Source organism: Plecotus auritus (genome assembly GCF_963455305.1).
Source record: "Plecotus auritus genome assembly, chromosome: 7".
Lineage (NCBI taxonomy): Eukaryota > Metazoa > Chordata > Mammalia > Chiroptera > Vespertilionidae > Plecotus > Plecotus auritus.
Window position 1 is genome coordinate 71,680,892 of NC_137774.1, and position 27,970 is coordinate 71,708,861.

Sequence of the window (27,970 nt, forward strand, 5' to 3'; positions counted from 1 at the left end):
GAGCCATTTTCAACAACGTCCCTCCCGCATACGATCGCTGCCGGACTCCCACCACCTCCGACACCCCGACCGGAGATATCCCGGGCCACGGCGCCAAGATGGCGGCCGGCCATACAGTCTGAATAATCCGCTTTCTGATCACTTAAAATGGCGGCCTCGGGGCGGGGCCGCCAGGCGCAGGGCACGCTGGGGGCCAGCGCGCGGGACGCCGGGAACGGGGCGGAGCGCGGCCGCGCCGGCGCGTCGAGTGGGAGAGGCAGCTGCTGCGATGGTGAGCGGGCGTGGGGGAGGGGCGCTGGGCTGGGGCCGGGGGCGGCGGGGGCCGCGGGCCGCGGGCTGCGAGTGGGGGGGCAGGGGGGCCTGGTTCCCTGTTCATGCCAATCCGCTGCCCCCAGGACGTGTTCCTTATGATCCGGCGCCACAAGACCACCATCTTCACGGACGCCAAGGAGTCGAGCACTGTGTTCGAGCTGAAACGCATCGTCGAGGGCATTCTCAAGCGGCCGCCCGACGAGCAGCGGCTGTACAAGGTGCGGCCCCACCGGTTCCGGGAGGGCGGGGGCCTGGCGAAGGCTGGGACCGGGGCGAACGCTACCCGGAACCGCCTCCCTGAGCCTGGTCGTAGGCGCACGGAGGCGTCGTCGTTGATGTAAACAGTAGTGGACGCCGCGGGCTGAACCTCCCCCACGTGGGGCAGTGTTCGAACTCGGGGAGATGAAGCACCGATAGCGTTCGCCACACGTGAGGTCTCGATTAAGGATGGTATTAAAGTCGCGCGCCAGGCTCTATGCTGAGCGCCGAGGGCCAGCATCGCATCTGATCCCTTCAAACGGTCCCACCCGCGACGTGCCGGCTCTTGACATCCCTGCTCTGTTGTTAAGGAAACAGGCTCAGCAAGTGGCCACTTAAGAGCCCAAGGTCATTGGCCCAGCCAGGATTTGATTCTGGATACCCTTAATCCCCGGCAGGCCCATCAGAATCACACTGACCCCCAGACACTCCATACAAAGAAATGGTGTTTGGATGAGTCCGGTCCCACCAACTCTTCACAAAACTGTTCTTACTCCCCAACCTTGCTGTTGTTATAAAAGCTTCTGCACCCCCACCCCTTCCTTCTTACAACCAACTAGTTATTTAGCAAGGATGGCTTGTGGTTTGCGGTTTTCATTGGGGAATCTGTATGTCAGCCCCTGATTAAAGTCTCTGGAAGCATGAGGTCCTTCACCTAAGTGGCTGATACCTACTGGGGCTTCCCTGCCAAATGTACTCCATCACTCCGAAATCTCCTGTTGGGAATTCCAGTAATTCCCATTTTACAGATAAGGAAACATCACATCAAAAAGTTTACTTTGTCCAGCGTGGCAGAGCTGGGATTCAAACCATATCTTCCTGTGGGCAACTGGCTCTTAAAATTAGATTCATCTGGAGTTTGGGAAAAAACATTCCAGAGCCCTACCTTGGGAGGTTCCAATTTGGAAACACTTGACTGTAGCCTTGGAAACTTTGATAAACTCTGTGGTGGTCCTGGGCCCTACTATGGGCTGTCTCTCTACCCTTTCTGATGCCCACTGTAGTTGTTGACCAGAGAAGTCTTTGGGACTTGACCCTCCTGGGGCCTCTCCTGAAACCCTGCCTGCCTCTCTCCTCAGGATGACCAACTTCTGGATGACAGCAAGACACTGGGCGAGTGTGGCTTCACCAGTCAAACAGCTAGGCCACAGGCCCCAGCCACTGTGGGGCTGGCCTTCCGGGCAGGTGAGAGGGGCAGCCAAGCCAGCCAGGGTCGACAGCCAAAGTTAAGGGGTCATCAGGGAGCCTGCAGTTAATCTTCCAGGACAATGTTTTCCCAGTCCACAAACATCAGGCAATATCCTGTGACTGTATTTGTTACCCCACAAACAAGATGCTTGTAGAAATTGGAACCTATTTCATGAAGGATTCAAAGGTCCCTTATTCATGATACCAGTTTATATTTACAGGGGACTTTTTTTCCCTTTTTTTTTTATTCCCATCCCCCTACTCTTCTCCCCCTTTGGCAACCATCAGCTTATCTATGGGCCTGTTTTATTGCATTTATTCATTTGTTTTGTTTTTTTTTAGATCCCACATATGAGTGAAATTATAAGGTATTTGTTTTTCTCTGTCTGACTTGCTCCATTTAGTATTATACCCTCTAGGTCCATCCATGTTATGGCAAATGGCCAAATTTCATTCTTTTTTATTGCTGAATAATATTCCATTGTGTGTGTGTGTGTGTGTGTGTATATATGTCCACATCTTCTGTATTCATCTATTGATGGACATCTAGGTTACGTCCATATCTTGGCTATTACTAGTAATGCTGCAGTGAACAAAGGGGTGCGTATATTTTTTTCAAATTAGTGTTTTTGTTTTCTTTGAATAAATATCCAGAAGTGGAATTGCTTGGTCATATGGTAGCTCTATTTTTAATTTTTTGAGGAATCTCCATACTATTTTCCATAGTGGCTACACTAAGTTTACAGTCCCACCAACAGTGTATGAGGGTTCTTTTTTCTCTACTGACTCACCAGCACTTGTTACTTGTTGATTTATTGATAATAGCATTCTGACAGTTGTGAGGTGATAATTCATTGTGATTTAATTTGCATCATTAGTGATGTTGAGTGTCATGTTTGTTGGCCATCGGTATGTCCTCTTGGGAGAAATGTCTGTTCAGGTCCTCTGACCATTTTATGTAATTGGATTGTTGTTTTTTTGGTGTTAAGTTGTATGAGTTCCTTATATACTTTGGATATTAACTCCTTACAGATGTGTCATTGGCAAATATCTTCTCTCATTCAGTACGTTGTCTTTTCATTTTGCTGATCATATCTTTTGCAATGCAAAAATTATTTAGTGACCTAGTTCTATTAAGTTTTTCTTTTTCTTTTTTCTTAATATATATATTTATTGATTTCAGAGAGGAAGGGAGAGGGAGAGATAGAAACATCAATGATTGAGAGAGAGTCACTGATTGGCTGCCTCCTGCATGCCACCCTAACTGGGGATCAAGCCTGAAACCCAGGCATGTGCCCTGACCTGGAATCAAACTGTGACCTTCTGGTTCAGAGGTCGACGCTCAACCACTGAGGCACGCTGGCTGGGTGTAGCTTTTTAAAAATATATTTTTATGTATTTCAGAGAGGAAGGAAGAGGGGGTGGGGAAGAAAAGAGAAAAGAAAGATGAATGAAGAGAATCATTCATTGGCTGCCTCCTGCATTCCGCCCTCCCGCCCAACTGGGGATCGAGCCCACAATCAGGAATTCAATGGTGATCTCCTGGTTCATAAGTCAGTGCTTAACCACTGAGCCATGCCGGTCTTTGAGAATTAGTTCTAATTCTGAGAAGAATGCCATTGGTATTTTAATAGGATTGCCTTGAATCTCTATATTGCTTTAGGTAGTAAGGACATTTAACATTTATCCTTCCAGTCCATGAGCAAGCTGTAAAGCTGTACCCTTCCATTTATTTGTATCTTTTTCAATTTCTTCAGTGTCTTAGAGTTCTCAGATATAGGTCTTTCACCTCTTGAGTTTATTCCAGGTATTTTTTTTTAATATGGTATACACACACACATACATATATATAATTGATTTCAGAGAGGAAGGAAGAGGGAGAGATAGAAACATCCATGATGAGAGAGAATCATGGATTGGCTGCCTCTCGAAAGTCCCCCACCGGGGATCGAGCCCACAACCTGGGCATGTGCCCTTGACCGGAATTGAACCTGGGACCTTTCAGTTCGCAGGCCGATGCTCTATCCACTAAGCCAAACCAGCTAGGGCCCAGGTATTTTGTTTTTGATGTAATTGTAAATACGATTGTTTTCTTAATTTCTTCTTCTGATCATTCGTTATTGGTATATATAAAAATGTAACAGATTTCTGTATATCGATTTTATATTCTGCAACTTTACTGAATTTATGTATTCTAGTATTTTTGTGTGTGTGTGTGTAGTCTAGGGTTTTCTACATACAGTATCATGTTATCTGCAAATAATGAGAGTTTTACTTCTCTCTGCTTTTGATGCTTTTTATTTATTTTTCTTGTGTCATAACTGTGGCAAGGACTTCCAATACTATGTTGAATAGAAGTGGTGATAGTAGGCATCCCTGTCTTGTTCCTGATCTTCAGCTTCTTAACCTAAAAATAAGAAGGCCTTTGAGAGTGAGAGGCAACAAACATTTATTTGAAATCTTTTAAAAAAGTGCCTATTTGGGTCCAGCCAACGTGGCTCAGAGGTCAGCCTATGAACCAGGAGGTCAAGGTTCAATTCACAGTCAGGACATATGCCTGGTTGCAGGCTCCGTCCCCAGTGTGGGGTGTGCAGGAGGCAGCCAATCAATGATTCTCTCTCGTTATTGATGTTTCTGTCTCTCTCTCCCTCTCCCTTCCTCTCTGAAATAAAAATATTTTTTTATTTGGGAAACACTGATTCGTGGCAGAAGCAAAAATTGATTAGGAGACAAAGATAGTGGATAATTGATGAGAAAGGGAAGGGGAACAATTGCATCAATGGAAGGAAATTTTTTTTTCATTCAAGTAGCTTTTTTTTTTTAAGTGTATTTTATTTTTTTTTTTACAGAGAGGAAGGGAGAGGGATAGAGAGTTAGAAACAGCTGCCTCCTGCACACCTCCTACTGGGGATGTGCCCGCAACCAAGGTACATGCCCTTGACTGGAATCGAACCTGGGACCCTTCAGTCCGCAGGCCGACGCTCTATCCACTGAGCCAAACCGGCTAGGGCGAAGGAAATTCTATTGATGCAAATAACATAGCAATGTTAATTGTAAACAGTGTTTGTGATTTTCAGCCCAATAGTTAAAATAACTTCGTTATAATTTCAAACATTTCTTTAGGACACAATGTTGCTTTGGGCTCAAAGTGAGTGAATACTCACTTTGTTGAAGAGTTTTTGTCATTAAAGGATGTTCAATTTGTCATACTTTTCCTGCATGGTTATGTTTTATTTTGTTAATATGATGTATCACATTGATTGATTTATGGTTGTCCAACCATCCTTGCATCTCTGGGATGACCCACTTGGTCATGGTGTTTAATCCTGGTTTGCTAATACTTTGTTGAGAATTTTACATCTATGTCCATCAAAGGTATTGACCTATAATTTCTTGGGTTTTTCTGTAATGTCTTCATCTGGTTTTGGTATCAGGGTAATGCTGAATGAGTTTGGAAGTGTTTCTTCCTCTTTTGAAATAGTTTAAGAAGGATAGGTGTAATTCTTCTTCGAATACTTGGTAGAATTTACATGTGAAGTTGCCTCCCTCTGCGGGTGACAGGTGTGGGGTGCGATTGCTTGGCTGGCCTTGGCCTCCCTCTGCGGGGCGATCGATTGCAGGGCTCTGCAGAGGGAAGCCGCTGGCTGGGTAGCCTGGGCCTCCATCTAATGTATTTTTCATTTCAGTTATGTATTCTAAAGGTATGTTTGTGATTATTATACTTGCTAACTTTGTTGAAGTTCTAAGTTCCTCTTTTCTACTCCCAAGTTTGGGGAGCATCCTTATGATTATTTGAATTCTTTGTCAGGAAAATTACTTGTTTCCTTCAGGTATTTTTCTGGGGATTTTTCATGTTCATTCATTTAAGAGATACTCTTTTGTCTTTTCATTTTGTTTGACTTTCTGTTTGTTTTTATGAATTACACAAAATAGCTATCTCTCCCAGTCATGAAAAAATAGCCTGAGGTAGAAGTGGCCTATGTAGGCTGTGTGTGCTGGGTGGTTTTGGCAGGCTGGTAAGAAGCATCAGGGCACTGGTCCACTGAGCCAGAATGGCTCCAGGTGGGTTTAGGCAGCCAGGTGCGTGTAGTAATGACCTGTTGATTTTCCTTGCTCCCTTTGTTCAGGGCTGAAATGGGCTCAGGCAATGTTTCTGGGAACATGCTACAGGGACCTTGCAGGTAGGCCAGAGCACCTGGATAGAGCCCATGACCACCCTGTGGAGGCGGAGGGGGACATAAACAAGTTTGGGGAAACAATGCCAACCTTGTAGAATTCCCTGCAGTCCCGGGGCTCCCCACCTTTCTCTGTACATGCTCTTTTTTGTTTATTGTACAGAAAGTGGTCTTGTGAAGAAGTTAATCTCTATGTAGTCTTAGCTGGAGCACTAGCCTATGTGGGCTAGAGTGGCTCCCAGCAGGAAGGCCAGGTATTTGTGGTGATGCCTTATTCCTGGCTTGTTCCCTCTGTTGGGAGGCAAAAGACTGTGCAATGTAGCCAGGAACACCCAGTGGTGATCTTGCAGGTAGGCCAAAGCACCTGAATAGAGCTCCCCAGCCCTATCAAGTGTAGGGGAATGTGAACAGTGGTGCTCACTGGCTTCTCTGGCCAGAGTTCCCACAGCTGCTAGATGGCTTTGTGACTTCCCAACCTTCTCTATTCTCTTATTTGTTGTTCAGAAATTGTTCATTCAACCCTCAGTTGTCTTGCATGAAGAGTTGCTCTATTATTTGTATACTTGAGTTTGCTCATGGGAGGGGGCGAGTTTAACCTTCTCCTATGCTGCCACCATCTTGGACCTGAGAGGACCTACTGAGTACCTGGGCCCTGTGCTCTGTGTTTTATTTTCATTGTACCGTCTCCTCTTTGTTTTGTTAATCCTCACCCAAGGATATTCCCGTCCCCCCATTGATTTTTAGAGTGGAAGGGAGGAACGGGGAGATAGAGACTCTTTGGTGCTTGGGCTGGTGCTCTAACCACTGAAAACACTGGCCAGGGCCTATCTCATCCTCTTGGTAGCCCTGAGAGGTAAGCATTGCCATCCATATTTTGGAGATGTGGACACAGACTTGCCAGCAGTTATGCAGGGGAGTCATGGTTCAGATGCAAGCTGCCAGGACCTTGCCTGAGCTTGGCAAGCACGCTCTTAACAGTGCATCACTTAATCTCCTAGCATCTCTGTGCAGGCCAGAAACTTGTACCATATTAAGGATAAGTTAACTGTATGGGGAGTTCAGATCATTTGCTAAGGTGGGTAGTGTTTCCTTGTGCAGCTTGCAGAAGGACAAGACATTGGTCTGTCTCCTCACCCACAAACTGGCTTCAGTTAGGGAGTTGACAGTGTTCAACTCAAGTGTTAAATGGCATCATCCAGACTTTATCCAAGGAATAGGAAAGGTTGCTGAAGGCAAGAATTGTCACTGGATTTAAGATTAATTGGTTATAAAGCTGGTCAGCTGTCTTTAACTTCAGTACTATTGACATTTGGGGCTGGATAATCTTGTGTAGGGTTGTCTTGTGCATTGCAGGATGCTTAGCATCTCTGACCACTTCCAGAGATGCCATCTGCAGACTTCCACCTGCCAAGTTAGGATAATTCAAAGTTTTGCCGGATATGGCCAATTTTCCCCGGGGGACCTAATAGATTGAGAACCCTGAGCCAGATAAAGGGAACAGTCTCCTGGGTGGAAGAAGTGCAGAAGAAAAGTGAAATGGGGCCCGAGCCCATTTTGCTCAACGGATAAAAGCGTCAGCCTGCAGACCAAAGGGTCCCGGGGTCGATTCTGGTCAAGGGCACATACCTCAGTTACAGGCTCCTCCCTGGCCCAGGCCCTGCTCAGGGCTTGTGCAAGAGGCAACCAACCGATGTGTTTCGCTCACATCGATGTTTCCCTCTCTCTTGCACACTCCCTAAAAATCAATGGAAAAGTATCCTTGAGTGAGGATTAACAATAAATAAGAAAAAGTGAAATGGGGTTCATTTGCCCTGTGCTGACAAGGGAAGCCACTGTTTCTAAAGAACAGAGCCATTTTTTGGCCAGTTAAGTGCTCCAAGGCAATGCACAGGGCATTGGGATGCAGAGTGGTAGTTCATGTGGGATGGCTGGGGAAGGCTTCTCTGAGGTGGTTTGGTTTGAATGTCATGGAATGGCAGGCTTGGGCCACTAAGTGCAAAGGCTCTGAGGCAGAAAGAGCTTGATATGGGAACTTGGAATAACACAGGAGTGACTGGAGAAACATGATGGCAAGAACTTGACATTTTCTTCAGAGTATCTTACAAGATATTGGAAGATTTTAAGGAGGGATGAAAGAGTCTGTTGTTTTTTTTTTAATCCTGTCCAGAGGTTATTTTTTCATTGATTTTTAGAGACAATGGGAGAGGGAGAGACATCAATTGGTTGCCTCCCGCACATGCTGTAAGGCTGGGAACTGAGCCTGCAACCAAGGTATATGCCCTTGAACAGATATGAGCCTGGGACCCTTCAGTCCGCGGGTTGACGCTCTATCCACTGAGCCAAACCAGTTAGGGCTGTTTTGATTTTTAAAATCACTGCTTGGTAGAGAAGGGATGTGAAGGAAACAAGGAGACAGGTGCAGAGGGTAAGGAAATGGGCCCCAGGATGGCCAGGCTCAGGGAGAACAGGGTCAGTTAGCCCTGTAGAGGTGGGAGACATTCCAATAGGGCCACTGAATCTAGGCAGCTGGATGTAGGTAGGTCAGGGTTGTGGAGGAGACTCACTTGGGGGGGAAGGGGGAGGGGAGGGTTTGCTTGGAGGTCCCCAGAAGTTAGAGGTGGGTATCTTCTCCAGCTCCCCCTATTTTCCTCTCCAGATGATGCATTTGAAGCTCTGCGCATTGAGCCCTTCTCCAGCCCTCCAGAGCTGCCTGACGTGATGAAGCCACAGGACTCAGGAAGCAGTGCCAATGAACAAGCCGTGCAGTGAGAGGGCCTGGGGCTCGCTCCTCCCCAGTGCTCCAACCCCACCTCCCCAAATAAAAGAGATTTGGGTGTCTGCCTGGTTGCTGCCTCTTTATGCGCACCCTCTCCTGACTCCAGGCATCATCCTCACCAGGGTGGGGATCACTCCTTGCAAGACTCCTTCCCAGCCCCTCTTGTTTGCCAGGCTGGCCTGCTGGACCACAGGCTCTCTGTGCTCATCAATCCAGCCCCAGCCCAGCCTGTCTCTCAAAGGCCATGGGGAGAGAACTAGGAGAAACCCAGAGCCCTAGGCTAGTCTTTTCAGCCTGCTCCTGCTTAGGGGGCAAAAGGTTTGAAGCTTTGTTCATTCCCAATCAATAGTCCCCTTTGCTGCTCCCCCCTCCACCGCCACACACTGGCTTCCAGGCAGGTGCCTCTTTCCTGCTCAGAGACCAGAAGCAAAAGTGTAAGCCAGAACCAGTATGTGGCTTCAGAGCAGTCTATGTAGAACCCTGTAGTCAGTCCCTAGAAGGGACAGCTCTTCTCCCTGCCCTTCTCCACCCTCTAATAAACAGTCTGTAGACCCAATTCCTGCATTTCTCATTTTTATTTGACAGAAAAAGTTGCTCTTGCTGTACAGATTTTAAAAAACCAAAATGTCCTTAAGAAATGTGAAGAAAAGTTGGGGGGAAGGGGCCACAATCTCACTGGGAGGCAGTAAGGGCCAGCTAATTTTAACTCCTGCCCCTCTCCATAACATATCAGTTCCCAAGTACCAAATTATCACCTCCCCCTCTCCCCTGCACTTGGGGGTAAATGGGGGGGGGGGGGGGAAGAGACAGTGCCATCCAGGCCCTTTCTGACAAGACTGGAGGAGTCCTGAACTCTATCTCTATTTCCTCCTCCAGCAACTCCCATTCTTACTCCCACCCACCCCTAACCCCCCAAAACGTGAACCAGAAAAACTCACAGAGATTAAACATTTCACAGGAACAAAGAAAAAAAGGGGGGATAGAGAAAGAAGGGAACCCCCTCAAAATGCTGCCAGGGTTCGGAGGGGACAAGCACCCCCCACACACACAGCTGTTGGGGAGCAAGGGGGCACTCCCTGTGGCTCTAGAACTTGGGGTGCGGTGGGATTCCCCCCAAAAAACATTCATGGAGACCTGCAACAGAGAAGAATGCCATCAATGCCATCTCAGGCAGCCAGAGCTCTCCAAAAAAAAAGGCTCAGTCCTGGAGCACAATGAGACACACCTGGAGGAGCGGTGCCGCACTGGGCGGGGGCTAGGTGTCTCCCTCCTGCGCTTGTGGCCTGGGGAGCGGCTGTCCCCACGCTGACCTCTTCGGGAACCATGCTCACTGCTGCTGCTCCTGCAACACACAACAGACATCAGATCACATACACACACACCCCAATCTCTTGCATCTTTAAGCCTGAAAACTTTTGCAGAAGTTGGCCAAACTGGGCTGGCTATTGGCAAGAACACATTAGAGGCCCTACCTCTGTTGGTCCTGTGGTGAGGGGTGTTGGCGCTCGGCAGGTGAATAGCTAAGGGACCGGGAGTCCCGGAGGGAGTCTATTGGCTTCCGGGGACTGCGGGACCTAGAGAGCAGAGAAGGTCCCCATAGTGCCACACTCTTCCAAACCCACCAGCCAGCACTCAGGACCACCCCCCAGGTCTTGACCACCAAACCTCATACCACACAGGGCCAGCCTCAGACCCACCTTTGTCTGCTCACTCACCCATCCGCCCGCATACCATCCACCGAGTGCCCCAGTGGGCAGGGCATGGGGGATGGGACGGTGGGGGACACAAAGGTAAAGACAGTCCCTGCCCTTGGAGGGACTCAGTCTGGTGATGAAGGCCAAGAGGCGCGCTCAGCCTCATGTGTGGGAAGCAGCCCCGCAGGGACTGATATAGGTAGATCTGGGGACTTGGGAGGGAGGTGAAGGGAAGGGGGCAGGGTAGTCTTCTCGAAGGTGCTGTTTGAGCGGAGTCTTGCAGAACGAGGAGTTCACCAGGCGGACAAGGGAATTCCAGGCGGAAGGAACAGCATGTCCAAAGGCATGGGGTTCTCCTTAGACTGCAAGGCGCTGGGAGTGGCTGGAGCAGAGGGCATGTGTGGGGGCGGGCAGGAGAGGAGAACACAGGGCAGGCAAGGCCAGTTGGTGGAGAGCCTCACACGCCATTCCCGCAGAGATGGGGCTTTATCCTGCAGGCCACAGGGCGTCCCAGAAGGATTTGTGGAGTGGAGGGAAGTAACCAGATGTGCGTTTTACAAAGATCCCTCTGGCTACATGTGAAGAGAATGGCGTGGAGGCAGGGAAACAGGGAAGAGGCTGTGGACAGAGTCAGGAGAAGATGACGGTGGCCAGACCAGAGCCCTGGCAATAGCAATGGGGAGACTTAAAAGCTAGAATCCCTGGGACCAGGCTGCATATCAGGGGCAGAGAGAAGGAACCTAGGACTCCCCAATTTTGGCTGGGGCACCCACTTGGATGGCGCAGCCCTTGTCAGAACAATGCACAAGTTATGTGGGAAGAAGAGATTCTGACTCCTCCCATACAACCAGACACCACAGAGTCCATAGGAGACACCCAGCAGGCATCTCACACTTCCAGGGTCACATCCCACCCCTACCATCTCAAGCAAGGTAGCACTCACCTCCGCTCGCCAGGGGGTGGCTTCTTGGGACTTGCAGGTTTGAGCAAGGCCTGAGGGTCAGGCTTAGCAGGGGAAGGAGAGGATGCAGAAGAGGAAGAAGAAGAGGAGGAGGACGAGGAGGAGGAAGAAGAGGAGGAAGAGGAGGAGGAGGAAGAGGAGGAAGAGGAGGAGGAAGAGCTGGAACTGGAGCTGCTATCACGCCTCTTCCTTTTGGCTGGGGTTGGTTCCTGAGGTCGTCCCTCTCGATCAGTCTCTTTTGGGGCTGGGGGAGGACTAGGGACCCTGTAGGAAGAGTACAATGTCACAAGGAGAGACAAGCTGCCCCAACCCCAACCCTACCTTCCAAGACCGGGAGGAAGGGCAGTGGGGGAGGGGTGCTTGAGAAAGGTCCTGGGAACTCTCCCAGCTAAAGCCAGAGAGCCAGTGACCCAGTGAGCATATTCTCTTGAGAGCAGTGGCCCCAAGCTGACCCAACCTCTGCTAACATAAGCAATAGGCTGGGGGTCCGCAGCACAAGGGATCAAGGTTAAACCTCAAGAATGTCCCTGATGAAGGAAAACGGCCCCTGGGCTCAGGTGTGGGTGCAAAGCTGGGTGGTCTCCTTCCTTGGAGAGCCAGCTTGGGTAGGCTCCTGAGTGTGTGTGCGCTGGCTGGGGGAGGAGCCGTCCTGCCTGGAGGCAGGAAGAGGGATGGGATGACCTCTGAAGATCCTTCCAGCCCAGGGAGTTCCTCTTGAGGTCTAACTGCCATCCCTCCTGCTGTAAAATTAAGTCCATTTCCTCTAGTTCTGTCCTCTGTAGAGATGGAAAACTTATCATTATCCTCTAGAGAATTAACCTTTGGAGATTTTTCTGTCCCATTCCACCCTCCAACATACCCACCCCACATTCTCTCTATTCCCAGCTTAATGGTCAGGTGCCCATACCACCTCAACAAGCCAAGAACCCTCTGGATAGGGCATTCCCTTCCCCATCCCGACCCAACCTTTATAAAACCTTCCCCTTGGAAAAGTTCTAAAAGCCAAGTCCCCTTACCTCTTCAGTGCTACCTCGGGTTGAAGGGGAAGGCTAGAGCCCTCCGAGTCACTAGAACTGGAGCCAGAAGAGGAGGAGGAGGAGGAGGAGGATGACGACGATGATGACGAGGAGGAACTAGATGAGGAGGAGGATGAAGAACTCCGCCGCTCCTTTGCTGGCTGCAGGGCCCCCGTAGAGGCAGGTGGTTCCCCCCCCTCAGGGTGGGAACCCCCAGGGACAGGGACAGAGAGCATGCCATTGTGGTCACCAGCAGAGGATGTGGTCTTTGCCAACCCAGAGGAGAGGGACTGAGATCCTGCTACAGGGGTGGTCGGGGCAAGCAAGGATCGGGATTGGTCAGAAAGAGCAGATGGCCCAGGGGACCTAGGCCGATCCTGAGCTGGAGGGAGAACAGACTGTGAGGGAGGAGCCTGAACCATTCTAGAAACAGGAGAGGGAACCCGCTCAGAGGTCATTCTAGACTGGCTTGGGGCAGCTGGTGGGGTTCTGGAGCCTGGGCCTCCCGGTGGGGTTCTAGACCTGGCTCGGTCAAGGAGCGGTGGTGAGGTTCTGCCACTAATGCGCTCATAGGCAGAGAGGGGCACCCTAGGGCTGGTGAGGTTTGCACCAGACAGAGCTGGAGCCATTCTAGAACTGGTGAGGCTTGCAGGGGCCAAGGATGGCGGGGTTCTTGAGCTAGCAATATTCACAGAAGCTGTGGCATGTGTAGATCTAGGACCCACCAAGTTTGCAGGGGTTGGTGCCTGGGGTGTTCTGGAGCTGGATGGATAGTTTGCAGCGTTTGGGGGTGTGCCAGAGCCTGTGAGACTCAAAGCTGCCAATGCCGCTGGGGTTCTGGCTCCTGGTAGGTTCACAGCTGGGGCTGTAGGGGTGCGCGGATCAGCGAGGTTCACAGCAGATGGTGTGACTGCTGTTCTGGGGCTGGTCAAGTTCATGGCTGCTGCTGCAGCTGGTGTTCTCGAGTCAGCCAGGTTCACTGCTGTTGGTATGGCAGGTGTCCTGGCGCTGGCCAGGTTCATGGCTGCTGCAGAGGCTGCAGGAATCCTACTGGCAAGGCTGGCAGCTGGGGCTGTTCTGAGACTCATGAGAGGCACTGGAGCAGGAACCTGGGACATTCTTGCAGCAAGGCCTGCAGCAGACATGGATGGAGGAGGCCGAGCAGTGCCAAGACTGATGGCTGTCAGGGCAAGTGCAATTCTAGACTGAGCATGATTTTCTGGCACAGATGTTCTAGGGTGATCAGGAATTCGGGGACCTGGACCATCCATCATGGAGCCACCAGCTTGCTGCAGGACAGACATGGGTGTTCTAGAGCTGCCAAGGGGTTCAAGCATTCCAGGTGATCTACAGCGGTCTAGAGGAGTTGGTGACATGCTAGGACGACTGAAGCAACTCATTCTGGAGCTATTGAGTGCCACTGGAGGTGTCCGAGAACCAGAATGATTCCTTGTTGCAGGAGGAGTAGCAGAACGTGAACGATCGGAACTACTTCCAGATACGGATCGTCTACGGATGGCTGGAGGAGATCTTGTTAAGGACCGTTTGCCCCGAGTCATTCGTGGAGTACGAGATCTAGAACGGCGGCGGACAAGCGATGAACGACTTCGAGAGCGTTTGCGTGGCAAAAGTGGGGTTCGAGACCTAGAGCGACGCCGAATAGCTGGAGGCGTTCGAGACCTAGATCTGCGGCGTGTCACTGGAGAGGTTCGAGAGCGGGATCTCCTTCGAGTTATTGGACTGGTGCGAGATCGAGATCTCCTGCGGGTGACTGGGGATGTTCTGGATCTGGATCTTCTGCGAGTGATAGGCGAAGTTCTGCTTCGAGATCGCCTCCTCATAACTGGTGGAGTCCTAGATCTAGACCTTCTGCGAGTCACTGGTGGTGTTCTGGAACGGGAACGCCGGCGAGTTGGTGTTCTGGATCTTGAACGCCGGCGAGTTACTGGTGGTGTTCTGGACCTGGATCGCCTTCGACTCACTGGGGATGCTCTTGAGCGAGATCTTCTTCTAGTCACTGATGTCCTAGATCTTGATCTTCTTCGACTGACTGGTGAAGTACGTGACCTGGACCTACGTCGGCTGACCAGGGGTGTTCTGGACCTGGATCGTCGATGAGTGGCTGGAGAGGCCCGAGACCTGGAACGCTTCCATGGGGCTGGTGATGTGCGTGAGTGGGAACGCTTCCGACTGGTTGGGGGTGTCCGAGAGCGACCTCTTCGACGTCGAGAGGTTCGTGAACTCTCTTGCCGGGCAGGAGACCTTGAGTGGTAACCAGAGCCTCCTCTGCGCCTACGAGTAACTCGAGACCTTGACCGGCTCCGCTGTCTTCTTCGAGAGGTTGACTGAGAAGATCCAGACCTATCTCGACGTCGGGTTGTTCTGGTCTTCTCCCTCCTTGACCGGGAACGGGACCTCTGGAGCCCACGAGGCTTTGGTGAAGGAGAACGACCTCTCCTTGAAGTTGTCTTAGTGCGGGGGGATGAAGCTGAACGCCGCCGGCGTGAGGATCTTGACTTTTCAGCTGGCTCTGGGGAAGACACTGACGGACTTCGTCTGCGTCGTGGGGGAGTTCTAGAACGTGTCTCTGGTGAGGAAGATGCAGAACGACTTCTACGGGAGAGTCTGGTCTTCCTAGCCCTCTCAGATGATCGAGAGCTGTGACGACGAGGTGGAGTGCGAGACTTAGTCTTGGGCTGTGGTGATGACCTAGAGCTTCTTCTAGCCATTCTGGATTTGGGAGGGTGTTCTGGAGAAGACTCAGAACTGCTGCTTCCTTCAGGAGAAGGACCTCTACCTTTGCTTGATGAACCTGATCTGCTTCGTCTGGGAAGGGCCCGAGGGGCAGGAGCCTTGGGTTCAGGAGAGGAATCAGAACCACTCTGTGCCCTAGATGCTGCTCTTGGCTTATCTTTAACTTCAGGGGATGAGCCAGACCTACTGAGCTGAGGAGAAGGTCGGGATTTGCTATCGACCTCTGGAGATGATCCAGAACGACTCCTTTGTCTAAGTGACATTCGTGTTTTAACTTTAGCATCTGGAGAAGAGTCTGATTCACTTCTTTCCTGAGTGGATGCACTGGGTTTCTCATCAAGTTCTTGAGAAGATCCAGATCGACTTCTCTGCCCAAGAGGAGACCTACCCAAAGTCTTCTGTTCAACTGATGATTCTGACCCACTTCTTTCTCTCTGGGGGGTAATACACTTGAGTTCTGGGGATGATGGAGAACGACTCCTTGGCCTAGGAGTCTGAGGCAAAGCTTTTGGTTCTGGAGAAGAATCACATTCACTTCTCCCCCTGGATGGTGTTCTGGGTATGTCTTTCATTCCAGGAGAGGATCCAGATAAGCTGTGCCTTGAGGGAGTCCCAGACCCATCTCTAAGTCCTGGGGAAGACCCAGACCTGCTTCTCCTTGAGGGGGTTCTGGGTAAATCATCTTTCAGTTCAGGAGAAGATGCAGAACTACTTCTTTCCCTTGAGGGTGTTCTAGGTATAACATCAAGTACTGGTGAAGACAGAGTCCGATTTGATGACATTCCTGCTTTTTCCACTCCATCTGGGGATAACTCAGAACTGCTGCGTCTGGAGGATCTCAATTGTTCTTTCATGTCTAGAGATGGGTCTGTCTCCAACTGACTAGGAAAAGGTTCATTCAAACCTTTAACCTCAGCAGAAAATCCAGTATTTATTTCTGCAACAGGGCCTGAGTTTCTAAATTCTAAAGGTAACTCATAGCTATTCTCCCTGGGAGGGGTATTGGACAGTTTCTTATGTTCTGGAGAATAATGTGGCCCACTCCAAGTTGACGCCACTGCAGGAAGTTCTGCTTCCAAAGAAGCCTGCAACGACTGGCTTTGGTCAAGAGTCAAAGACACAGCAGTCTTTTCTTCTTTTTCAGAAGATGATTCAAAGTTACTTCCAGCCATTTCTTTAAGTTCTGGAGAAACATGGGACAAGACCTGGTTTGAGGACACTTCAGATTTGTCAGCTACCTCCATTAATTCCTCATCTTGGCTTGGTTTAGCTAATGGACTACTTTGGTCTTTTATATCTGGAGATGACCCACCACCCCCTCTTTCCTTTGAAGAGGTTCTAGGTGTATCTTTGAGTACTGGTGAGGACTCAGGTCTATTCTGTACTGGAGGACTCAATTTGTCACTTAGCATAGATGATGCAGTAATATCCTCCTGAAGGAGTAAGTCTGTTTGCTTTTTTGATTCAGGAGAAGGCTCCAATCTACTCTGCCCCAGAAGAGATTTACAGTCCATTGCAGGATATGGGGAAGAGTCAGACTGGGATCTGTTCTGTTCAGGAGACATTCCAGATTTCAGCCTAGGACTCATTGACAATTTGCTTCTATCTTGTGTTGTTGGAGATCTGGGTGCAGACTCAGTGACAGGAGAAGAGGACCTGGACTGAACACCCTTAGGTGATGTTTGAGATTTGCTCTGCAGAGATAGAGTGTCATAGTGACTCTGCCTCCTTTCTGGACTCGAAGTGTCAGATCTAGAATCTAGTAAAGTAAGAGATTGTCCTTCCTGTTGCAGAGATGAGGTGCCAAAATAGCTCTCTCCTGGTGGTGTGTTAGACTTTAGTCCTGAACAGAGTGAGAAAGATCCAGAACTTTGTGCTGATGAATCTTTAGACATCTCTTGGGAACCTGGTGACTTTGATCCAGAAAGATTGTGGCCTGGTGAAGTTTGAGGCTGTACTTTGGGGCTTGGTGAAGTAGACCCTGAGTGACTTTGTCTTGGTGATGTTCCAGGTTTCACTTTGATATCTGGTGAGGAGGACCTAGAATGGCTGTGTCTTTGTAACAATATAGATTCTGCCTTGGAGCAAGGAGACTCTGATCTGTTTTGCCTTGGTGGTGTATTAGATGTCACCCTACCAGGACTTGGAGAAGATGAACCAGAACGGCTCTGGGTTGGTGATTTTACTGCCTTTACTTTGGGTTGTGGAGATGACGACCCAGACCGGCTCCGTCTTGGAGATGTGCTTGATTTCATTGCAGGAGGCAAGGACAGAGAGCAGCTCTGTCTCAAAGGGGTTCTAGACTTTACCTCAGGGTCAGGTGATGTTTCAGAACTCTGCCTTTGTGGTGTTGCACATTGTTCATTTGCCTGAGGACTTGTTACAGATCCTTGTCTTGGTGGTGTTCCAGATTTCCCTTTAGGTTGAGATGAACCAGAATGACTTTGTTTTGATGGTGTTTTAGATTTCTGGTTAGGTGAAGAACCAGAGCGACTTCGCCTTAGTGGTGGTGTTTGAGATTTAGCTTTAGATTGGGATGATCCAGAGCGGCTGCGCCTAGGTGGTGTCTGAGACTTTTGTTTAGGACAAGGAGAGGACCCAGAAAGGCTTCGTCTCAAAGACAAGCGAGATTTTGCTTTGGATCGTGGAGAGGAGAGAGACCTGCTCCGCCTTGAAGAAACACGGAATTTTTTCATTTCTGGGCTTGAGTTGGACCTGCTCCTTCTCTGTGATGTTCTGGACTTATTCTTCCGCTCCGATGATGAGCCAGACCTGCCTCTCCTTTGTGGTGTTCTAGAATGAGATCTTCCCCGTCTAACTAGACTTCTACTACGGGATCTTCGTCTTGCAGGCGTCCTAGACCTAGATCTCCCTCGTCTTGCTGGTGTCCTAGACCGAGATTTTCCTCGCCTGGCTGAGGTTCTAGAGTGAGACCTGCCACGCCTGGCTGGGGTCCTAGAGGAAGACCTGCCACGCCTGGCTGGGGTTCTAGAGCGAGACCTGCCGCTTCTCCTGGCTGGTGATCTGCTACGAGACCTCCGTCGTACTGAGCGGGTCCTAGATCTGCGCCTAGCCGGTGTTCTAGACCGAGATCTGCCTCTCCTAGCTGGTGTTCTAGACCGAGATCTACGCCTGTTCGGTGTTCTGGATCGTGATCTACGCCTCGTGGGTGTTCTAGAGCGAGATCTGCCCCGTCTGGCTGGTGTTCTAGAACGAGATCTGCCCCTAGCAGCTGGGGATCTGGAGTGTGACCTTCCTCGCCTTGCTGATCTAGATCTGCCTCTTCTCTGGGTATTTCTGCTCCTGGACCAGCCTGGTCGCTGAGGAGACCTAGACCGGCCACGTCGCTGGGGACTTCTAGATCGCCCCCACCTCTGTACAGACCGGGACCTATGCCACTGAGGGGACCGGGACCGAGAATGACCTCGTTTAGTAGGGGTTCGAGACCGCGATCGCCCCCTCTTCGCGGTGGTAGGGCTAGGGGACCTCCCCATCCTACGAGGAGTAGGAGAATGTGACTTATCCCGCTTTGCTCTGCCATGTGAGCGACTCTTCGATGCGGGAGAAGAAGAAATCTCTCGGTGGGACCCTGGAGCTGGTGTGGGTTTAGGACTTTCAGGGGAAGAGCTGGCATGCCGAGAAACTTTGGTTGGTTGAGGGGATGGTGGGGAGCTCTCTGAAGATGATTGGGGAGGTTTCTCAGGAGACTTAGGTGGTAAACGGCCCCGGGTTGGGGAAGCCTCAGATGGGGGGTTCATTGGCTCCTGACTTATGGGGGTTTTTGCAAGGGGTTGTGGGGAGCTGCCATGTTGCTCAGCGAGGAGCAGAGTGGGAGCAGATGGTTCTGGGCCTGTGCTGCTCCTTTCCGGAGAGGGGCTAGGTCGAACTGCAGATTTCTAAGGGTGGGGGGAAAAAAAGCAGGAATAGGGATATGTAAGCACTAAAACTTTTTATCACCCGTAAGATTCCAACACCCTTTCCAAAGGAATTTTTCTGCATGTCCCATTATACCAACTGGTCCTTTTTCCCATTATAAACCATCACATTTATTCAATAACAAGAGGCCATTTAACATAAAAAACATTGGGGGAAAACATAGATATGGACAGTCTGTGACCTCAAGAGTCATATAATATAGAGAAAGGATGCAAACAACACAGTACATTTTACAGAAGAGCCGTTATAAAATGTTGTAAACACAGAAAAGAAGTATTTTTAAGTGGAAAGATAAAGCAGTTCACTAAAGTGGTGGACTCTGACTTTATCCTTGAAAAATTTAACTGTATTAAGTAAAAGGGCACAGACTTGAGGACTTATATATAAATAACACTGGAATGGAGCACAGGAAAAGACAGAGAACATAGAAAATGGATACGAGTGCTAAGAATTTAGCAAAACAGCAATTAAAATATAATAGTTGAAGCAAGAAAACATTAGTGTTTGCATTAGAATAGCAAGTATAAAAGAACAGGTGCTGAAAAAAACCATTCCAGAATAGTGTTTTCAGATTGCAGGTAGCAACCCAGTGGGTTCAAACATTTTAGTTAACCACAACCAGCATTTAATGAGATAAAATATTAGAGGAATCTAAGTAGTAAGACCAAGTATAAAGAAACTTTCGAGTTCTATATACATAAACAGGATGATGATGCAAAACCTACATCAAGTGAAGTTTGAAAACCACAATTCTAAAGGATTTGCAAATTAACAGAAAACCTGACAAATAAGACAGAAATACAGGGGGGAAAAACAACAAAAAACAAAACTGAATTCACCCAGCCAGTGTGGTTTAGTGGTTGAGCTTATACCTATGAACCAAGAGGTCCTGGTCAGGGCACATGCCCGGGTTACAGGCTCAATCCCTAACAGGGGGCATGCAGGAAAGGCAGCCAATCAATGTTTCTCTCTCATTACCTTTCTTTCTCTCTCTCCCTTCCTTTCTCTAAAATCAAAAACATATTAAAAACAACAACCCCGAATTCATTTATCTCAATAAGCTCTTACTTTTCTTCATGCAAACACCTATGCTAAGTCCATATCCCTATAAGCCCACAAACATCCATTAACTCATTAACATACCTCCTCCTTCTTGTCTTTGTCTTCGTAAGGGCTACTAGGCTGTTTTGTAGAGGGTTCTGGGCTGCTCGGATGCCCTGTGTTGTTGGTACCTGGTTCTCTGGAAGGTGCATCTCCCTCCCCTCTATGCCCTGAAGCAGGGGAAAGACTTTGCCCTGTCAAGGCAGTTGTATGGGTTTTTGTTGCAGCACTTCGAGACCTGAGGGAGGTAATTGAGGATGGGGGAGAGAATGGAAATCAGTTCAGGGGAGTACAGAAAACCCCCTCCCCAGCACCCATCCACCTTTCCTGACTGTACACAACCCTCTTCTAAGAAACCTTCTCTTATTCATAAGATTCAAATCACTCACTGACATTCAAGTCCAATTCACTTTGGTTGGTCCTTCTCTTCCCAACACGATGCCAAAAAATGTTCTCCCTCTACCCCTTTGTTCACCTCCCACAAACCTCCCAAAACCCTCCACCCAACCATTCCCTACCCACTTCATTCACAACTCACCTCTGAGCCCACCTCCTTCAGGAAGCCTTCCCCGATTAAGGAAGCCAGGGCAAGGATTCCTTCCTCCCCCAGACACCACGAACAAACCACCACCCCCCCTATTCTGGCAGTCCATATACATCAGAACAAAACAAAAAGTAACAAAATAAACAAAACAAAAATAAACCAAAAAAAAAAAAAAAAAAAAAAAAAAAGAGAAGGGGAAATGTATATGTCTGTCCATCCTGTTGCTTTAGCCTGTCAGCTCCTAGAGGGCAGGGACCGTGTCTTCCGAATGGTCTGTGCAGCGCCTAGCACACCGTGGGCGCTCAATAAATATTAAATTAATTAACCCACAAGTCCCTCTCCCTCCCTTCCTCCTGGACCACCCCTTACCGACTGCGGGAAGTATCAGAAGAGGAGGCAGAGTCAGCAGAAGTTGAATGGTGGGCCCGGCGGCTCTTGGGGGCTGGTGTTGTACTTCGAGACCTGAAGGAAGACCATCATCCATAACTCAGGTACTGTCACACCTGTACTGGTTTCCCCTCGTCCATCCCTCAACCCTTTATCAGTCAGGTACATGATACATTCTAACCTAACCCCTTAGGTGGCATTCATCTACTTGCTAATTCTTCTCCAATTCACTCACCGCTTCCGCTTCTTGTCCTTAGATTTACGTTTGCTCTTTGGAGTGGGAGACCTAGGAATTAAATTAAAATTATTAAAAGTAATAATCACATTAAAAAATGAAAAGAATTAGGGAGTTACTGAAAAATCAAGGAATTGAGCTTTATTTCAAGAAAAAAGCCCCACAGAAAGCAAGCAAGGCCATCAAGCAATGGCTCACTGCTCTGTATGCCACTATGTCCCTCCCCTATGCCCCAAAGAGCTCTTACCTATGCTTCCGTTTCTTGGATTCAGACTCTGACCTGTTGGGGGGAAAAAAGATAAAACATAAACCAGTAACTACACCTGGACTCATTAAGCCTCTCAAATCACTCCATGTACTCCCACCTCATACCTGTGCTTCTTCTTCTTAGAACTCTTCTTCCTCTCTCGTCGAGGAGAGCTGCTCTCTGACCTCCTAAAGATGAGTTCAGAAACAAGGTCATTCTGCTTGGCTCCTTCCCTAGCCCTCCCACTTGTAACACCCCACCACTAAAGGCTTCTAAAGCTCCGAACAACTCCAACAGCCTTAATGTACCAGACCTGAGCCCAGGACTTATTAAAATAAAAAGTATAGATACCTCTTCTTTATATCAACAAACATCAAAGTGAAAAAGAAAATCTCAGAAATCCAAAATACTGTTGGCCAGTTCTTAATTGATAAAGCTACAGAATCAACCCTTTCCACTAAAGAAGCATATACATTCCTTCTCCCAGCTGAAATCTGAATGGTAACTCCCTCTTCCCTGAGATAACTCTCTCCTGCTTTCTAGAAGCAAGAATTCTCTATAGAGACAGAGATACACATATACAGGTTGATTGGGGAGAAAAAAATGCAAGTATGACAGGACTAATCCTCTGGCTTACTACAGTAACTTTCCAACTAACTTACCGTCCTCTATCTTTCTTCTTTTTCTTCTTCTTTTGCTTTGGGGTTGGTGAGCGAGAGCTACTGGACTCCCGGACAAGGCTGGGAAAAAATGAAAAGGAAGGATGGGTGTTAAGACAAATTTTCTCATAGATATTTCAACTTCAGAAGAACAAAAAGTTTGGGAAGAAACAGTCCACCAAAATAAATAAATAAAATAGATCAGAGTACTTAGAATTAGGAAGAGAAGCTGACACTGGTTTCTTAGACTTATGTACCTGTAAGGTTTGGGAGGCTCGGGAGCTGGTTGTTTGGCTTCTCGAGCACGACGCTGAGGATCAAAAGAGCTCCCATCCACATAGGAATCACTGATGCCAAAGGCAGCACGGAGTCGCTCATTCTTTTTCTCATTCAATTCTGCCAACTGGTGAGTCTCAGTTACCCTAGAGGAAAAAAAGTAGCAAAGCTGTGAAGGACACAATCATTTTTACAATTATAGGCAGGAGCCAAACAGGATTAGGAAAAGGAAGACAAAATAGGAAGTACAATGTAAGAAAACAGAAGGAGCAGTATATAGTCCAGAGGAAATCAAAGGAGAATGAAACACTCACGCTGGTCTCTGCCCTGGGGTCTCCTCCTTGCCCCCAGAGTTCACATCCTTCTCCAGCAACATGAGTCGAAAGGTCGCCACTTTTTCCTGAATTTGCTGTTCCTCGTACCTGGAGAACAAATCCCTTCAGGGTTAAAGCTTGATTATAGACACTTCCCCCAGTCCCAGGTTTACAGTTTCCTCATTCCCAGCAGGGTCCCTTCCCTCTCCATGCACACATAGAACTTTTCACTCACTGTCACCCAAAGCACCCTTTTCTTAAGTCCTCCCTGATCTTTTCCCTGTCATCTTCCTTCTACTTACTACACCCTCTAGAACAGTGGATTTTAAACATGCTACACTTGGGCCAAGAGAATAAAGTTAAACAGGCAGAGTTTCAGGTGCTCCTCCTCAACTTCAACAAAAACAGGTCTTTCATTTCCTAGGATTATAAAATAAGGTGCATTGTATAAAAGGGGCGCCACTGATTAAGTTTGAAAACCACTGCTCTAAAAGGTTTTCTCCCTGAATGTGCTCCTTTCCCAAAATTTCACTTCCTATCCAACCCATGATCCTCTCTTATCCAGCCAGGTATTCCAGTTCCTGTTTTCCTGCCTTTGCTACTTTCCAAGGCCTCAATCCTTCAATACATTTACCTTCCTCTTCTCTATCAATTAACAACACTTGTCAGCTTACCTAAATCTTCTCTTGCCTGGTTTCTGCTTTCCCACCTCTCCCTTAAAGCACATTTTTTTTCCTCAAGGGCCCCCTTTCCCCATGTGCCTCTGTCTAAATAATTCAAGCTCCCTCAGATGTCCCAGACACAGTTTCCTCATCTCCCACTCTGAACTGTCCCTTAACTCCTTTCAATGTGCTAGTTTCTTTACCTCCACCCCTCCTACTCCTCCTCTCCAGGCCTCTTTCAACAAGTCCTAAGCTTCCTACCCCACCTAACTCCCCCAGCTCTGTACTCATTCAGTGCTTGGCTCTCCCCCGAGCCCTCCCCTCACCCCTGCTCTTCCATCATCTCCTCCAGCTCGAGGCATCGCAGCTCCACTCGCCGCTTGCGCTCGTGGTCCAGGATGTCAGGATTAGGCCGCTTCACCAGGGCAGCCTCCAGGCGCCGCAGTTCCTCCTCTCCCTTGTAGTCAGGCCGCTCACCCCGGCGGCCCCGAACCAGGGACAGGTTGCGCTGGACGTAGCCGTTGGTGCCGCTGCCCCGGGGCGTCGGCAGCCCGATCCCGTTGTACATGGCCCCGTGCCCGGGGGGAGGGGGGCACCACCGCTCCTGAGGGGGAGCGGGGAAACACGGGTCAGGCCCCTGGCCCCAAGCTAACCACTTACCACCACCCAAATCCCTGCTCTCCTTCATCCCTATTACAACATGTACATACACACTAAACAACCTTTAGCTGCATAATCTTCCTAGTCTCCTAACAAAACCTTCCTTCCCACAATGCTTTTTTTCACCAACTCATAGCCCAGCTCTTATAGCATTTTCCTTCAATGTGCAAAAGCCATTCCTACTTGCACCTAGATTTTCTTCTTTTTTCTACCCTAAGCAAACAAAGATCCTTTCAAATTCTCCATACTGTCCCTTTATTCTCTTTTGGCCCCAACACACACAAGTGGTGTCTCCACCAACTACTCTTAACTCCTAACCTCTGGTTACTGAAGGAGGCCTCCAAACGGGCATAACATACACTCAAGGGCCTACAGCTCAAGTCCAAAGACTTCCATAACTGACCTAAGGATTACAGACTACCCTGTTATGAATACAAAATGGACTAAACAGCGCCTAGATATCTAAACAGGTAGACCAACTGATTAAGAGAAATCAAAAGTGTCCTGTGCAGCCTCACACCCAGACTAAAGGCCAACATGCATGTCAGGAACTCATAAACCTTGGAAACAATCTTCATACTTTACTTCCCAGGGGCCATTTCCTTGATTCCAAATATTTATACCTCTTGTCAACTACCCTGATACCTTATTCCTTCAATTTGCTTCCTACAGGATTGCTCACGATTTGCAGCTCATCCAAGTCTCCCTAACACCTGTTAAATATTACCTGTTTTCAATTCAATGCTCTAAATACATTAAACCAGCCTCCTCTATTTCAACTGTTCCCATACCTTCTCTATTCATTGTCTTATAATGAAAAACAACCCCTCTTTATAGTTCACTATCACTATGTCAAACTGTCAGCTTTCCCTACCAGTCTCCTGTATCTCACTTCCTAGTTTTTCTCTTCCAGCCCCGCCTTATCCCTCTCACGTTGTTATCTCCATGCCTCCCACCAGGTCCTATCTTCTCAACTTGTCCCAATCTCAGCATGACTCTAACAAGCCCTCAAGCCCCAGTTTTTCTTGTTAGATTCTTGGCTACACATAGTCTACTCCTTTCTCATATTATATATACTCTCTTTCTCCAACTTATCCTGGCCAAGATAATTTCACAAAACATAAATGTGTTAGGAAAACTACCCAAGGAACAAACTGGATAGGTTAGTGAAAGTAGAGGGAAAAGAGACTGAATTGGATAAAAGGGAAGTCTATGTTTTTTAAAATCCTAGAATAAAGAAGCATCATACGAATGCCTGGGAAAATGTACTAAAGCAATTAAAAAAAAAAAAGGTATGGCGAGATGTTGAATGGAAGGGAGATAGCCCAAACTCTAGAACAGCTTGGGACCCCCAATTCTAATTCTAGGTCCCTGTCCATCCCAGTAGCAGACTCAAGAAGAAATTGAAAGCAAAAAAAGTAACCATAACAGGTAAAGGGAATGACAGATGAGGCTAAGTCTAGGAAAGGCAAGTGGTAATGACAAAGAAATGAAAAACTATAGCACAAGAAATCGGTTTCTCTACCTTCCAAACCTCACTTTCACTTTTTCAAATACCAATCCTCCCCACTCTAAACCTAGGTCCTTCTTTGCCTCTCTATACCCCACCTAATTTTTCCCTTGCAGAATGCTTCTGACCTGCAATTAATTCTTCAGTTTAACCATTCACCCACACTTCCATACCACCTCACACAATAATCCTCCCACTCCCTAGGGAGGTTAAACCAGTAGCTGCTAAGCAAAGGGTATTAAGTCACAAGGAACTGGAGAACTTGTAGAGAATGAGCCAAAAAAGGAAAATAAAAAACCAAACCACAGCATCCAAGGCAGTGTTCAAAACATTAAAAGGAAGGACCGACCACGGGCACATTAACAACACACACATCATCAAAACCGGATGACTTTATAAAATAGGGATTCTTAAACTGGGGTCCATGGACTTTTGAGGGACTGTAAATGCAAAAGTTACCCAAGCTAAAGGCAGAAAATAAAAGCTGCAAAGGAATACAAAAGAGAATTTTTTCTTTTGTGAAATTATCACGATGCTGAACTAATAAGGAGATAGAAGGCAGTCCTGAATTCCAATATTAAGGTATCCAAGAAACGAAAGGCACCAAACAGGATGGAAGGGGGAATGTTACGGAAAATGGACATATATAAGCAAAGCAAGCACAGCACTAGAGCACTGTACAGCTGAGTTGACACTATGAAACCCAGAAAGCTTAAAATATTAGCTCAGAGACCTAAGCCTACACACCTAAGATGGAAGGCGAAACAGACTCTCTTCGAACTTTTGATCCAAAAGATATCTTAAGCGTGACTGGAAACCAAGGTTCAGAAACGTTATGTGCCAAATAATGCCTGAAAGAGTCCAGCGTTTTCTTCCCAAAGCAAGGCTCCAACAGCCAGCCTCCTCCCTAACTTTAACACAACTTTTGGGGAGACGATGAAAAAAAACTTCAATTTTAAAAAAGCACATGGTCTGCCTTTACATACCCAGGTTATTTTTTTTAAAGGTTTGGGGGCTTTTCTCTTCCTAATACTTTCAGGGCTAACAGTAAGAAGTCCGAACGACCTAAACCTCTGGGGCTTCTCTGCACTGAGAAGCCAAGGCTTATTTTCGGACTTGAGAGATGGGGGAGGGGGAAAGGGGCTGCGTGGCGCCCCAAAGTCTGGGAGGCTCCTAGCCGACCACAGGCCCAGAAAGGATGGGGAAGCCGGAGTGGAGCCGGGGAAATGATCCTGGGGCGGCCCTGGTCGCCGCGCCGCCGCCTCCTCCCCGCCAAGAAAGGGGAGCTACACAAGGAACCTCCTCGGCCGCACGCGTGGGGGAGACGATAAGCCGAGCCGCGCGCTCCCCCCTTCTAGCCGAGAGCGCGCGCGCGCTTGAGTGCAATCGGCGGCGCGCGCCGTTGCCATGGGGGGAGGGGAAATAGGGTAAAAACCCGCGCGCGACAGAAACCGCGGGAAGGGGGAGGGGAGGCAGGCGAGCGAGGGCGTCCGCGCGAGCTAGGGGAAGCGAGCGCGCGTGCGCGCGGCGGCCTAGACCGTTCTCCGCGCGCTTTGGCCTCGAGCCGGGGCCGCCGCCCCTCCCCCACCCGGCTCGCGCGCTCCCTCAACCTCTCACCCGCCGCCGCCGCCGCCGCCGCCCGCTGTTTCCTAGAGGAAGAGGTGCTACCGCTGCTCGAGCTCCCGAGTCTCTAGGGGCTTGAAGCCGCCGCCTCGCCGGTTCACCCGCCTCAGTCGACACTGACGCCTCCTCGCTTCCTCAAGGGCCGCAGCGGGCTCCGACTGCGCCACTCGCACCCCGCCTGGGCCACGCTGCACGTCAGCACGACTAAGTGCGTCAGCACGCAGCCGCGGGCGTCCCAGTCCCCACCGGGCGCCGTAGTACGCACCGCGGCCTTGTGCGCAGGCGCCGAAACCCACCGGGAAGTGTAGTTTCTTAGGCCCGAGGGCGGTTCAATTACGTAGCCGAAAAACTACGAGTCCCGTTGGCCAGTGCGATAACGGGCTAGGGAGGGGCAACGTATTACGAAGGGGAGAAGAACACAGGGCCTAGTGCCCACACCAAGCGACGCTGGAACGTTCCACAGACTCCGAGTTCTGCCCAGAGCATTCTGGGAGTTGTGGTTCTAGCGTAGCCCGGAACCCGTTTGTAGTTTCGGCCCTGGGCATGGCCGCCATTTTGTCTCCCCAAGTTGGAAGGCGATGGCCCCGAGTCTAGAGACCCTGCTGCTTCTATGTGACTGCGGGCTTCCTGGGTCGCTGGCGCTGGCGCTGCGGAATTCGGCCTTGCGACCGCACCTGGGGAA

At 49.1% G+C, this 27,970-nt stretch overlaps 2 protein-coding genes across 6 annotated transcripts; one reads left to right on the top strand and one right to left on the bottom strand.

The window, feature by feature from the left end:
* The first annotated feature begins 201 nt into the window (after positions 1 to 201).
* Positions 202 to 8,771, top strand: ELOB (elongin B). Its single transcript, XM_080681830.1, has 4 exons — positions 202 to 271; positions 396 to 530; positions 1,650 to 1,755; positions 8,590 to 8,771. The coding sequence occupies exons 1-4, from the start codon at positions 269 to 271 to the stop codon at positions 8,700 to 8,702; spliced, it is 357 nt and encodes a 118-aa protein (XP_080537956.1). The 5' UTR covers positions 202 to 268; the 3' UTR covers positions 8,703 to 8,771.
* A 494-nt stretch (positions 8,772 to 9,265) lies between these two features.
* On the bottom strand, positions 9,266 to 27,756 carry SRRM2 (serine/arginine repetitive matrix 2). Of its 5 annotated transcripts, none has more exons than XM_080681831.1 (15): positions 27,283 to 27,756; positions 23,822 to 24,099; positions 22,834 to 22,941; positions 22,501 to 22,665; positions 22,247 to 22,324; positions 21,710 to 21,772; positions 21,585 to 21,617; positions 21,338 to 21,388; positions 21,085 to 21,177; positions 20,214 to 20,409; positions 12,381 to 19,030; positions 11,347 to 11,628; positions 10,182 to 10,283; positions 9,935 to 10,051; positions 9,266 to 9,843 (listed from the first exon to the last, which is right to left on the bottom strand). In XM_080681831.1, exons 2-15 carry the CDS (start codon positions 24,061 to 24,063, stop codon positions 9,834 to 9,836), a joined length of 8,190 nt encoding a protein of 2,729 aa, XP_080537957.1. In that variant the 5' UTR covers positions 24,064 to 24,099; positions 27,283 to 27,756; the 3' UTR covers positions 9,266 to 9,833. The 5 variants fall into 5 exon arrangements, 3 of the variants coding, with proteins under 3 accessions (XP_080537957.1, XP_080537958.1, XP_080537959.1); XM_080681832.1 differs by having other exon boundaries at positions 27,334 to 27,494; XM_080681833.1 differs by lacking the exons at positions 9,266 to 9,843; positions 9,935 to 10,051; positions 10,182 to 10,283; ... (1 more) ...; positions 12,381 to 19,030; positions 20,214 to 20,409 and adding an exon at positions 20,895 to 20,999.
* Between the last annotated feature and the right edge of the window lie 214 nt (positions 27,757 to 27,970).

Excerpts from the sequence above, each read along its gene's own strand:
- ELOB (XM_080681830.1), top strand. Across the intron at positions 531-1,649 it reads ACGAGCAGCGGCTGTACAAG|GATGACCAACTTCTGGATGA; the intron begins GTGCGGCCCCAC and ends CTCTCTCCTCAG. Across the intron at positions 1,756-8,589 it reads GGGGCTGGCCTTCCGGGCAG|ATGATGCATTTGAAGCTCTG; the intron begins GTGAGAGGGGCA and ends TTTCCTCTCCAG.
- SRRM2 (XM_080681831.1), bottom strand. The coding sequence starts at position 24,063 with ATGTACAACGGGATCGGGCTGCCGACGCCCCGGGGCAGCGGCACCAAC. Across the intron at positions 22,942-23,821 it reads GAGATGATGGAAGAGCAGGG|GTACGAGGAACAGCAAATTC; the intron begins GTGAGGGGAGGG and ends TTTGTTCTCCAG. Across the intron at positions 10,052-10,181 it reads TCACCACAGGACCAACAGAG|GAGCAGCAGCAGTGAGCATG; the intron begins GTAGGGCCTCTA and ends TGTGTGTTGCAG.